The sequence below is a fragment of the Phaenicophaeus curvirostris genome, chromosome 4 (genome assembly GCF_032191515.1).
Source record: "Phaenicophaeus curvirostris isolate KB17595 chromosome 4, BPBGC_Pcur_1.0, whole genome shotgun sequence".
Classification (NCBI taxonomy): Eukaryota; Metazoa; Chordata; class Aves; order Cuculiformes; family Cuculidae; genus Phaenicophaeus; species Phaenicophaeus curvirostris.
Genome location: NC_091395.1, coordinates 48,654,011 through 48,667,567, shown reverse-complemented (window position 1 = coordinate 48,667,567; position 13,557 = coordinate 48,654,011). Strand labels below are relative to the sequence as shown.

Genomic DNA, 13,557 nt, shown 5'->3' with positions numbered 1-13,557 from the left:
ACTGGCTTGTAAAGCTTGGTTATAATACTTGTGTATTCAATAATAGTGCTTAGCACTTATGCAACTTAATACCTTATAATCTTCAAAGCACTTTACAAATCTTAACTAGTTAATCCCCACAGTAGCTCTGTGTGGTAGGTTATGAAGGCCACACATTAAAAATCTCCCACAATATAAGCTTGCCTGCATACTAAGCCTATGTGAAAAAATATCTGCAAAGTTATGTTCCCAAAGTCGTAAGTGTTTAATTTTACTGGATTTTAACATGCCTTGCCTTCAATAAATTAGTTCTGCTTTCTTATCCCATTCAAGGAAACTCTATTATACCCTGCAGCATGGCTCAGCACACAGTATTATCACAATTTTGAGTATATTTTTTTATTATTAAAAGTCCTGGAAGCAAATAAGAAGCAGAAAATCATAATTTTATTTAAGAAATCAAAGTTCCAGTCCCAAAGACTGCAAAGAAAATATATGGGAAATGGTCAGGAAGTCTCTAAAGACTGAAGCAGTCAGGAGGCTAACTACCATTCTAAGTCACTTCTTCTGAAGGTGTGACTTTTGTGACATTAAGATTGACTGGCAAACAAAATATACTCGGTTTCACTGTGGAACTTAAGCCTTCAGAGACCTCATTTCATTTAGGAAATAGTATGTTTTTGTAGCTCAAATTTTCTTTGAGTTTTCATGCTCCAAAAGGAAAAGAATACTGAATAATTACTGCTTTATCCTGTTTCAGGTCTAAAATTTCCCATGGACTGGAAATACTGCTTTTAATACACTGTAATAATGCTAACTTACTCATAACGCCACAAACATCACTGGTTCCAGTTTTTGTTAGTTAAGCTGGAAAACTTTTTAAAACAACATTATAGTTTGAGGGTAACATTATAATTCTATGTTAAGTCCAAATTCACCAACTGAAGATGTAAGTTATTAGCTCATGATTACATCTCAAGCATCTCCATAGAAAATAATCCTTGGAAGAATGTTTATTCTTTGTAATACATAGCATAGAGAGGAAGCAATGGCTTTGACTGGTGAGGCCTTCTTCCTGGAAGAGCATAGAAAGCAGAGATTTTGTCACAAATTAAAAAAAAGTCAATTTTCCAGAATGTCTACTGAGACGGTGCAGCATTACTTATAAATACAGTATGATCCTTTCTCTTCAAGACATCAGGCAATGCCTTAATGCCTTCCTTTTGCTTTCATCTACAACTGTCTTTGTAAAGCTTGTAATTTGAAAGCCGATCCTTTGTAAGAAGGAAGCTCTATGATATCATGAAGACTGACCTCAATTCCTTATTTCCCTTCTGCTTCAACCTGGAAACTTTTGTTTCCTTGTTTTTCACTCTCTTTCTTCCAGTCTTTGTTTTCCTTCCTTTTCTTTCCATTTTTTCTCAGCGATGGAGAAAAATCACAAATAACCGTTGAAGGACTAATAAGCAATCTCTGTGCCCCTATGGTAAAAACCTTTACTTGATTCACTACTAAAGTGGTTATCTAAGGATAAGAGTTTAAGACAGACCACGGAAAGAGAAATTTCCACATGAGACGATAAGGAATGATCAGAAAAGAGACCCTAGAAAGGAAAGGAATAAATGGATGGGAACAGAGGAGGAGACACAATTAGTCAGTCTCACATGATTGCCACCACATAATTTCAAATGTTTGAAGTGGAGCCTGCTGTTCTGCAGACAAGCTTGTAATTAAGGACAGGGTTTCATTGCACATGCACAAAAGGTCTGAATTAAGGTTTTATGGGTAGCCTTCTGGCTTTCCCAGACTTGGGTCACTCAATTTGGTGAACTAAATCCCTTATAATTCAGAAAAAAACTTGATCTTGATGAGGTCTTTTACTTATTTAGCTGGGAGAGGTTGTTGACAACTGCAATTTATTGTGCAATTGTAGATGCATAGTACTTGAAAGGAAAAAGTATTCTATTTTTATTCTGCATAAATTTGTATACCTTGCTGGGACCTTAGTACATTTGGTTTTTTTTCCTGAATTACATAAAGCTGCATGACTAACATCTACTTCAAATGCATCAGAAGCAGGAAGTCTGCCATACAATCTCTAGGACTGGTATATAATCATGGTTTTAAAAAGCATCCAGAAAAGATTAGGTTGTAAGGGGAAAGGCTGTGTCAATTCACCACAGAGGAATTTTTAAAAAGTCTACATCAGAATCTTTTTCTAAGAGGGTTACATTTAAGGCAATTGTTTCAAACCGAAGAGCTTTTAAAACAAATCAATAATTATGTCAATCATTAATGTGGACCAGATAGTATTCAGACTTGAGGAATTTTTAGGAAACTTGGGTTTTCTTTGGGTATGAAGTTACTGCAGGTGTGGAACAGTGAGCTGTTATGCATGGCCTTTTGCTGAAATCAGCTTAGTACCCAAAGGCAGAATAAGTAAAATGTAATGGCATCTGGCAAAAAGAGGTCTCAGAGAGTTTGGAGTGGCAAGCCCTAATTTGTTTGCAGCAGTCAATTTAGCTGACAGTACATTACAGAATTGAATTAGCAGACATACGTGGAAGTATGGAATAACAAGGCCAAGTCAACACAATGTTTGTAGAGGACAGTTATGTCTTACAGATCAGTCAAAGCTCTTTGATGCAGTTAAGGTGAATTATGATTTAGGCAACAGCACTAACTGTTGGATACCTTGACAATAAAGACCAAGAGCTTCATCATTACTGCATGATTTTGGTATATTTAATAGAATATTAAGATCATATGTCTTCACTGTAGTTTTTCTCAGCTTGTTCTTATAATCTTCCTGTGCTGCCATTGGGGTTTTTGTAATTTTGATGGGACTGTCAAAATAAAAGGAATGCATGTTCCTGAGTCATTTTGGTAGTTTTGAAAATCCAATCAATACACAGTTATGTTCCCACTATTTCCCCATAGTCCTGTCTCCAGGTACCTTCAAAGCTGATTTGAGTGAAAAGCTACACGTAACAGTAAAGGAGACTAAATGCTGGGTCCTGCACTTGGGGCACAACAACCCTATGCAGTGCTACAGACTAGGAGAAGAGGGGTTACAAAGCTGCCTGGAGGAGAAGGTGTTGGTTAACAGCCATCTGAACAAGAGCCAGCAGTGTGCCCAGGTGGCCAAGAAGGTCAGTGGCATCTTGGCTTGTATCAGAAACGGTGTGACCAGCAGGTCCAGGGAGGTTATTCTCCTTTTGTACTCGGCATTGGTGAGACCGCATCTCGAATGCTGTGTTCGGTTCTGGGCCCCTCGCTACAAGAAGGATGTTGAGACTCTGGAGCGAGTCCAGAGAAGAGCGATGAAGCTGGTGAAGGGGCTGGAGAACAAGTCTTACAAGGAGCAGTTTGGGGAGCTGAGGTTGTTTAGCTTTGAGAAGAGGAGGCTGAGGGGAGACCTTATAGCTCCCTGCAACTACTTGAAAGGAGGTTGTAGAGAGGTGGATGCTGACCTCTTCTTCGAAGTGTCAGGGGACAGGACAAGGGGCAATGGCCTCAAGCTCCGCCAGGGGAGGTTCAGATTGCATATCAGGAAAAAAATTTTTCACGGAAAGGGTCATTGGGCACTGGAACAGGCTGCCCAGGGAGGTGTTTTAATCACCACCCCAGAGGTATTTAAAAGATGGGTAGACGAGGTGCTCAGGGATATGGCTTAGTGGCAGATAGGAATGGTTGGACTCGATGATCCTGGGTTTTTTTTTTCTAACCTAGTGATTCTGTGATTCTAAATAGTCCGGTACCTTCAATACTTTGTGCAATATCGTGCCAAGTTCCCTGCCTGTCATATTGGCTCGTATTGTTTCATTGCATTCTCCTCTAGCTGTAACAGCTTATACATAATTTATAAGGTCTCAGGACACGACTATCTCTTTAGCTCATGTTTGTAGCACTAATAGTATTGGGGCCCTGGCACATGGCTGGGGTTCTCTGTATCTTAAACACCTTTAAATGTATGAAAGTATAGAAACCGCCTGCCATTTTTAGACTGCTTGAACAGGGATCAGCGCTGGAGCAGGAGGGAGGAAATTATTCAAGCTCAGCGTTCTCGGGATGGGAAGCCTTGCAGGCAGGACCTCGTCGCAAAGGTTAACTTTGAGCTTAACGTTTAAACGATCAAGGGCTAATCCTCCTTCTATCAGCAGCAGAGACGGCAGGGCTCTCACCAAGCCCTCTTTAGGCTGAGATGCGCCCGCCCTTGCCGGAGCATCCCACCCTCCCCACCAGCACCACCCTCCTCGCAGGAGCCGCCGGAGGGGCGAGACGAGACCGCAAGGAGAAGAGTTAACGAGGGGGTGGGGTGGGAACCGATAACCCGGCCCTTTTACCCCGCCTCCTCCTCCTGCTGCCTTAAGGGAAGGGGAAGAGGGGCCCGGCTTGGTCCTCGGCGGAGGGGTGAGGGCAGGGTCCCCTCGCCCCTCCGCCGGGGGCCACCCCCGCATCCCGGCGCCGCTTCTGCCGCGGGGATGGAGCCGCCGCCCCGAGGGCGCAGGTGAGGAGCGGGGGGGGGGAAGGGGATGCGGCGGGCAGACGCGCACCCCCGTTTTGCCTCGAGCTGGGGGGAAAAAAGGGGGAGGATAAAATAAAATTTAAAAAAAAAAAAAAGGCAAAGCAGCAAAACCTAAACCGCCCCCAATTAAAAAAAAAAAAAAAAAGCGTCGCTGGGGGCCGGCGGCGGTGGATTTCTGCGATTTGAGTTGATGGTCTTAAAAAAGCCGAGCTGGCCCACCCTGGGACGGGAGGATTTCGTGATTTAACTCATTTTTTCACGAGCCCCCCCTCCCCACGCGGAGGAAGGCGAGGAGCGGGCGGGGGCGGCTTTTAGGAGACCGGGGGAGGCTCTGCGGCAGAAATAATAAGTTTCTTTGTGGTCGCCTGACTGATTAAAACCCAAGTACGCGTTGCGCGTTGGCAGACGGTCCTGGGCAACGATCTGGGGCGATCCTAAGCTGTGATACTTGATTGTATTTGCTTCCTTTTCCTAGAAAATTCGAAATGCCTAAGCATTGCCTTTGGAAATCTACACAGAGCTGTCGGTGTTGCCGAGTATTCGCTGCTTAATGAATGTTTGTAAAGGGATTTAAATCCCCGCTGACATTCAGGGGGAGCAGCCGGAGCTTGGGGGGTCGGGTCACCTGCTCCTCTTCTTTTGCAAAGAAAGAGGGAGCAGAATTACTTCAGCAGCTCTGTTGATGTAGAGCACAGGATGACATTCCCTGCTGATATAATTGTTCAGGCGAAGCGTGCTACTGGAGTTATGATTTTGAGCATGAAACACAAGAAACAGACGAGAAAAACCTGCAGTAGTTTGTACCTGAGCAGTAGAAAAGGTCCCCTCGGGACTTTTTAATGCTCCGTGATGGACCCCGGCGGGGTTGGGTTTCATAAATACTTCCCTTGCAAACACTCGGATTTGCAAGTGTTCTGCCATCCATTCTGGATGGATGAGTTGGAATATGGGACAGCACAGACAGCGTTAAGGTTCTGCTTTGAAAAAAGCTGTGCGTGTCCTGCCTTTAGTTATTACCCATAGGCAATATGAGGTTGGCGAGTCAGTAAAATGATTTACAGAGCATAAACTTAAGCAGATAGCCATGTCATTGCAGTACTGCGTGGGCGTGTTTGTACATAATATTGGAATCAGAATGATGGGAATGGTTGGACTCGATGATCCAGTGGGTCCTTTCCAACCTAGTGATTCTATGATTCTATAATATTAGATTCAGAATAAACCCGTGTGGCAGAAACCCACAGCTTGAGGGCTACACAGCTCTTTAATATGTAGAGATTACAGAGATGGAAAAATACTTCAGATTTTTATATGCCTATGAGTATTGTTTAAATAGTTTTAAAATGAAAAATAGACTTTGTTTAAAAATGCCTATCAGTAAAGAAACTGACTGTCAAAAGTTATGTGTGTAGCTTTGTAAATGGAGATAGAAATATCAACTCATCTACTGGGACACAAAAGTCTAACTATTGAAAAATAAAGTAGATATTTGTGTCATAGCTAGGCTTTGTGATTGACAAAAACTTGTGTGATAGAGCCCTGCCTGATTTTTTTTTTTTTCTTTCTCAGAAAAATTTAAACATAACATGGTTAGATGTATGTTTTGGGTTGGGTTTTGCTGTTGAAAACATTCCATATTGAAGAAAACTTTACATTCAGATCTACATGTAACTATTTAAAAAATAAAGGATTATTTATGATGCTCCAGATGCTGATTTCTGTAGGTATCAACTCTTAGTCCCCATCATACAGTAATTTCCTGGAAAATACTGATTTTGAGAAAAAAAAATCTAAAAAGGACACTGTGTTGGAGTGTTTTCCAAATGGAGAACTTTAGTGGTGTTTCTGTGAAATTTCAGTGCCCTCAGGGAGCTTTTCCTTTCCATGTTGAATAGGAAAAGTTGCTTTGTGTAAAGGCCTTTCTTTGCCTTAAAATAGAGGGTTTAGAAATACCAAGTTATGTAAAAAGGTATCAGTCGTACTATAATGAATTTAAAATCTTTCAGTGAAACTCTGATTTATGAAACTGAAGGATCTTTTCTAGGGATTTTGACTACAGGGGTGCTGAGCCTTCACACTACTCAGTTGACTAAACCTACAACTGGAAGAACCTGTGTCTGTTGCAGCATCCGGGCACTTCATGGAGGGTTACACCTCGAACTTTTAGTAACAACATAATACATTTTTTTCTGTGTCTAAGTCTAGTCTCGAATCCTGATGGGGTTAATCTTGTACCTTCAGATGCCTCTTGTCAGCATCATAAGCACCCAGTTGCTGTTAGATAGTACGCAGGATAACCTTTTGTCTGTGAGCACTAATGATCTTTTTTCTCTCAAGAAGGAAAATATAAATACCTGACTTCCTGTGACTAACAAGTACAAAAAAAAAAAGCGCTAATTCCTCATGTATTTTACTTGTGTAAGATAATAAGAATACAACACTGTCTTTGCTCTCGTACTGATGGTCATCTGTTGAGGATAACTTAGGACATAATACCCTTTGCCTAAAGATGTTGTCTTCTTTTAAAACTATTCGGACAGTATACTGAACACATTTGTGTACTGAAAAGAAATATGAATATCTTAAGATAGGAAGTTATATGTTTATTTATTATAAACATGCAATAATTAAGAGTATTTTGTAAAAGGTATCAAGAGAATTCGATACTACTACTGTAATTAGTGTTATTGATTGTGCAATATTCTATATTTAATCTTGGTATCAAAGACAACCATTGACATCCTTAATTTGGGATCCTATTTGATAATGTCCTGCTTATCTTTCTGTCACTAAGATATTGTTATCAGAAGATGTATTTTCAAGTAACTGAGTGTCTTTAGCTTGTAAATTGTTTCAATTGGGAAGGCTTTGTATGTATATAGCACAAAGTAAGTACTGACAGTCATGAGCTCCCTGGGCAGGAAAAAAAGAATTATATTGCATAAATTAAAACTAATCCACCTGGAAATAAAATACAAACTCAGAGTGTGAGGAAACAGAAGGAATTTAGAAAGTTATAACTCCAGAATTGTAGAGTGACATAAAAAAGTCAAATATTCCTATGAATACAGTTTGGCATGAAGAGTGTAGACATATGGAGAGGATACAGAGAATGACAACATCACTTGTAAAAGACCACCTAGGTTGATTCATCAGGGAGGGTGAAAAGCATTAAATATTTGATGCTTGGTTAACTGCTGGGTAAATACGGGAGAGAAGGCAAGGTAACTGTTTAAAAGTATGTGAGAGATACAGTGACCAAGGAGGGAAAATAACTATATTTAAAGCTTCAGTAGCCTAGCATGGCCAGGGACTTTGTGATACTGATACAGGACTCTTAGGAAACAAACACACCTGCTGAAACTCATGAAGAAATTAGTTTAATATCTGTACTAATTTCGCTGTAGAAACAACCCCTGTGTTAAACAGTACGAAACATTGTGAAGCAGCCTTCCATTTTTGTTTTTCTACAGGAGGTCACTGAACTCTTGCTTATAACTTGAAAAATTTTAGTATTGTACTTCACAGACACACAGGGTCACAAGGCTAAATGTCGGGGCATCATCTGCCTCCCTTGAAGCTGCATCTATTACGTCAGTGTATTTCCTGACAGGTGCTTACTGACTTATGCTTTTGAGACCCATTAGTGGAAGCTGCATGACCTACGCACTCCAGAATAATTTCCAGTGCTTTTTCTGTCTTTGTTTTTAAAATGCCTCACCTGTATCTTCCTTGCTGTAGAGTAAGCTCACTGGTTTTTTGTCTGAGCTTCATTTTGGAAAAGAGATTATTCCCTCCTACTTTGCAACCTCCCTTCTTGTATGAGATGATCCTCTTTTGTCCTGAGAGGACAAGATCCATGTAGGAAACTAACATCTTTCCCAAAGGTTTACTTGATTTCTAATCTCTTGGAGATTTACAGTGATCTGTGATCATTGTGGTTCTCTTCTGTAGTATTTCTGGTAGGTCTACATAGTTGTTGCTTGAAATCAGACATAATACTTTAACTGATTTATCAGCAGTTCTAAATGTAGCGGTCAGTTCTATGTAACTTGCAATTATTGGCCCTATTTGTTTGTGTTGGTATTTGATTTATTTGACTTTTTATTTGCAACACTGTGTTGCAAAAAACACCATAACACCATAGCATGTTAAATCTGTGGAACGTTATAGTGCCCAGATCCCTTCTGTAGAACTGCTGCCAGTCATCGCATCCTGCCTCCCTCAGTCTTTATTTGTGCAGTTGGTTATTCTTACCTACATGAAATGCTTGCTTCTATCTTTTTCAATTTGTCAAAACCACTTGAATTCTAATATCATAAGGGTATCTGAAGCCCTGTCAGTTCATGCTTAGGTGAAATCAATTACTAGAGTTGTTAGACTTAGGGAAGCAAGTCATCTCCTACTGTGTCCTTTTGCTGAATGTCCATTGCAGCTACTTTAACTGTTCATGCAGAATTTGTATTATTTTGTTTTGTTAACCTTTATTTATGAATAAAACTGTTTAATGGAGTGGTTTGTATCTGTAAGTAATTGAGTATGTTGTTACACTCCTATTTGTTGCCTTCATTAATGAAATGAGAGGGCGCTGCCAATCAGTATGGGTGTTGTTACTGTGATTTGTAAGTTCAGTCCTATTAGGCTCATTTTTGAAAAGGGCTGCAATGAGGTTTTGCAGTTGGAGATGAACAGGATTTTTGTATTTGCTTGGAAAAAAAGACTAAAGTTTATAGGCGACCATTAGGGCTTAGCTTAATCCACCCACCAAATCCATATCTCTCCAATTTAGAGAGAAGTGTTGTGGGGGACCATGTCAAAGCCTTTATATAAGTCCAGATAGATCACATCCATCGGTTTACTCATGTCCACTGCTGGGGTTACCCCATCATAGACATCCACTAAGTTGGACGTACAGGATTTGCCCCTGATGAAGCCGTGCTGGCTGCCATTAATCAGCTCCCTGTCCTCCATGTTTTTTAGGATAGCTGCTAGGAGGATCTGTTGCATGATCTTCCCAGGCACTGAGGTGAGGCTGACAGGTCAGTAGTTCTCAGGGTCTTCTTTCCTACCCTTTTTAATAATGGGGAGAATGTTACCCTTCTTCCGGTCACCAGGGACTTCTCGTGATTGCCATGACTTTTCAGATATCATGGAGAGTGGCTTGGCAACCATGTCTGCCAATTCCCTCAGGGCTTTGGAATGCATCTCATCGGGTTCCATAGAGTTAGATATGTTCAGGTTCCCCAGGTGGTCACAAACCTGATCCTCGCCTACAGTGAGAGGGGCTTTAAACCCCTGGTCACCATCTTTTTGTCCTATGATCCAGGAGGGGTGAGGAGAGCAGTTGTCAGTAAACACTGAGACAAAAAAGTTGAGTACCTCAGCTTTCTTATCATCTCTTGATACAAGGTCACCATGTTCAACTATCAGTGGGGGTACATTCTCTGTAACTTTCCTCTTCTGATTGATGTACCTGTAGAAGCCCTTGTTGGTCTTCGCTTCCCTTGCCAAGTTTAGCTCCAGCTGTGCCTTAGCCTTCCTGATCTCATCCCTGCACAGCTGGGCAGTGTCCCTGTATACTTCCCAGGTTCCCTGTCGCTGTTTGCACTGCCTGTGCAGTTCCCTCTTGTTCTTGAGTTTGACCAGCAGGTCTCTTCCCTTTCCTGCCAGATTTTCTACATATGGGGACTGAGTGCTCTTTTGCTTTATGGAAAGCATCCTTGAATATTTTCCAGTTCTGTTCTGTTATTGCATCCATAGCTAGACTTCACGCGTAACCAAAATTTGTGTTGCTGTAGCAACCTAGAAAGACAAAAGTGTGCTGAATTTGCTAGACCTTTGAAACAGGAGTTCTCCTAATCCAAACGGGATTGAGAATTCCTATCAGTGCATGAAGAGTGTTATTAAGAGGGGCACTTCATAATACGTAGAAATCCTGTATATCTGAGTCTCAAACTGAGTTGAGTAAGTTCCTGTTGCTCATCAAAGGGGTAGTGGAAATAGGCAGCTGCAAGGGAGAAGACAAAAGGACAGCCTGTGGCTCGAATTAATCAAGAGCAATTGATTTGAAGACAAATAGGAGCAATGCAGGGTTTGATGACTACTGTGAAAATCACAGGATGCTTCCAAGAAGCCATTAACAAAAAGTTTGGAAGACATTCCAGGTATTGCGACTGGCCTGGAAATACAGGCAAGGAGGAACTGTACATAAGCCAGGTCAAGACTTCAGAGTATTACACATCAAATTAAAATAGTGGTGGTGGTATAGCACATACTAAGGTAGATGGAAGAAGATGTGAAAACTGTGGATAGATGGGAGGGATAACTAGAGATGGATGAGGAGGGCTGCAAGGGATTCAGGAGAACTACAGGAAGGTGTGGAAAATTTTGGCCAGGCTGAGGTAAAAGCAGAGTTTTTGGACTGAACACTACCTCCTGTGCTCCAGTGTTAGGATGCCCCTTTACATCTGGGAGCCAGCAACTACTTTGTCCATTTGAGGATAAGAGATTACTACAGTTAGTCAAAATTGCAAGTTAGACACTTTCGAAAACAACAAAAAGACTGAACAATGCTCCCCCCCAGTAGAAATAATACAGAATTCTTTAAATGCTGGAAACTGAGGTTATCAATTTTATGTTGTTGTTATTTCAAGGTCATATGCTTAAATGTTTATTACTTCAGCAACATAGAAAATGTCCAAGCAACATGACTTTCCTTAAAGCAGCATCCTTGGAAATTTAATTATCTAAAAGGTTCCAAAATCTTAATGGAAAAGGAAGAAATTAGATTGTCTTGGAGGCAGGGAACTTTTAGTGAGGTATGTAGCTATGAAAATATACGATATAATATGTTTGTACAATTCCTTTTACCTTATGGAAAGTTGTAACTTTTAGGTTTTGTTTTTTATTTTGCCTTTTTTTTTTTTTTAAGCAAAGAAGAAAAACAGCAATTGAAGAAAGAGTCAATGGACTATAACCTATTTACTTTCAAACACTTTTGTTTGCATATCAGTTACACATGATGGGGTCATGATCCATTTCCCTGCGTGTTCAGCAGAAACGACCCTACAACTTTCATTCAGTTTTCTCACTTTGCAGGTCAGCTGCAGCAGGGGCCTGCTGTAGTTTCATGAACAAACCTTGATGAACCAGGCAGCATGGAAAGTGAAGAGAATCCCACTCTTCATTTGTTACCCAAACTGCTTGTTTGCAGGAGGCTGACATTTCTTAAGCTGCATCCACACATTTTGGAGACTTGTCAAGACTTGCTGCAGAGTGGCTAAACAGCTGGGTGCCAGTTTACTGCACACTCCCTACTGTGTGCCAAGTCTCTGCGTGAACACTTTGACAGGAGCTTAACCTACCACACAAGAAAAGAAGAATTGAGTATGGGAGAAGTGTGTCCATAATTACCATCTGCTCTTCTTTTCCCGTTTGCTGGCTTATCAGAAGGCTTCACAGTAACTTAAATGAGAACTGGAGCACCTCCTATATGAGGACAGGCTGAGAGAGTTGGGCTTCTTCAGCCTGGAGAAGAGACTGCTCCAAGGAGACCTTATAGCAACCTTCCAATACCTGAAGGGAGCCTGCATGAAAGCTGGGGTGGGACTTTTTATGAAGGCTTGTGGTGACAGGACTTGGGGCAATGGGTATAAACTGGAGAGGGGCAGATCCAGACTAGACATAAGGAGGAATTTCTTCACTATGAGAGTGGTGAGGCACTGGCACAGGTTGCCGAGGGAAGTTCTGGATGCCCCATCCCTGGAGATGTTCAAGGCCAGGTTGGATGGGGCCTTGGGCAGCCTCATCTAGTGGGAGGTGTCCCTGCCCATGGCAGGGGGCTTGGAACTAGATGATCTTTAAGGTCCTTTCCAACCCAAACTATTCTATGAGTCTATGCTGAAGCAGTGAAGTTTTTGGACATCTTGGATTTTTATTATCTCCTTTGCACAACAGACTTGGCAATTAGCCTGGAAGTTACAATCTGGAAGTCTGATGAGCAGAACATTTTCTACAATTCACATGCAATAGAATCACAGAATCACAGAATAACCAGGTTGGAAGAGACCCACCGGATCACCGAGTCCAACCGTTCCTACCAAACACTAAACCATATCCCTCAGCACCTCGTCCACCCGTGCCTTAAACACCTCCAGGGAAGGTGACTCAACCACCTCCCTGGGCAGCCTGTTCCAGTGCCCAATGACCCTTTCTGTAAAGAATTTTTTCCTAACGTCTAGCCTAAACCTCCCCTGGCGGAGCTTGAGGCCATTTCCTCTCATCCTGTCCCCTGTCACTTGGGAGAAGAGGCCAGCACCCTCCTCTCTACAACGTCCTTTCAGGTAGTTGTAGAGAGCAATGAGGTCACCCCTCAGCCTCCTCATCTCCAGGCTAAACAACCCCAGCTCTCTCAGCCGCTCCTCATAAGGCCTGTTCTCCAGCCCTTTCACCAGCTTTGTTGCTCTTCTCTGGACTCTCTCCAGAGCCTCAACATCCTTCTTGTGGAGAGGGGCCCAGAACTGAACACAGTATTCGAGGAGCGGTCTCACCAGTGCCGAGTACAGAGGGAGGATAACCTCCCTGGACCTGCTGGTCACACCGTTTCTGATACAAGCCAAGATGCCATTGGCCTTCTTGGCCACCTGGGCACACTGCTGGCTCATATTCAGTCGGCTGTCAACCAACACCCCCAGGTCCCTCTCCTCCAGGCAGCTTTCTAGACAGACTTCTCCCAGTCTGTAGCACTGCATAGGGTTGTTGTGCCCCAAGTGCAGGACCCGGCATTTGGCCTTGTTAAACCTCATGCCATTGGACTCAGCCCAGCGGTCCAGCCTGTTCAGATCCCTTTGCAGAGCCTCCCGACCCTCCAGCAGATCGACACTTCCACCCAGCTTAGTGTCGTCCGCAAACTTGCTAAGGGTGCACTCGATGCCTTCATAGAGATGCTGTCTCTCTTTGCTTTCAAGGCAAAGAGATTGTAATGGAGTTTTGGGAGGTTTTTTTGTTTCTTTATAAAGAGAAATGAAGGTATTGAGTTTGATTTGTAAAGT

General features: G+C 42.1%; 1 protein-coding gene across 3 annotated transcripts in view; it reads left to right on the top strand.

The window, feature by feature from the left end:
- The window catches only part of TRMT9B (tRNA methyltransferase 9B (putative)), a 29,723-nt gene that overhangs the window by 4,786 nt on the left and 11,380 nt on the right, over positions 1–13,557 (top strand). Inside the window, exon 1 of one of the 3 annotated variants that reach the window (XM_069855987.1) lies at positions 4,348–4,489. The exons of the other annotated variants lie outside the window; for them this stretch is intronic. Coding sequence (XP_069712088.1) covers positions 4,464–4,489 — 26 coding nt within the window. The 5' untranslated portion in view covers positions 4,348–4,463. Of the gene's footprint in view, positions 1–4,347; positions 4,490–13,557 lie in introns of those variants that run through there. 3 annotated transcript variants of the gene reach the window in all.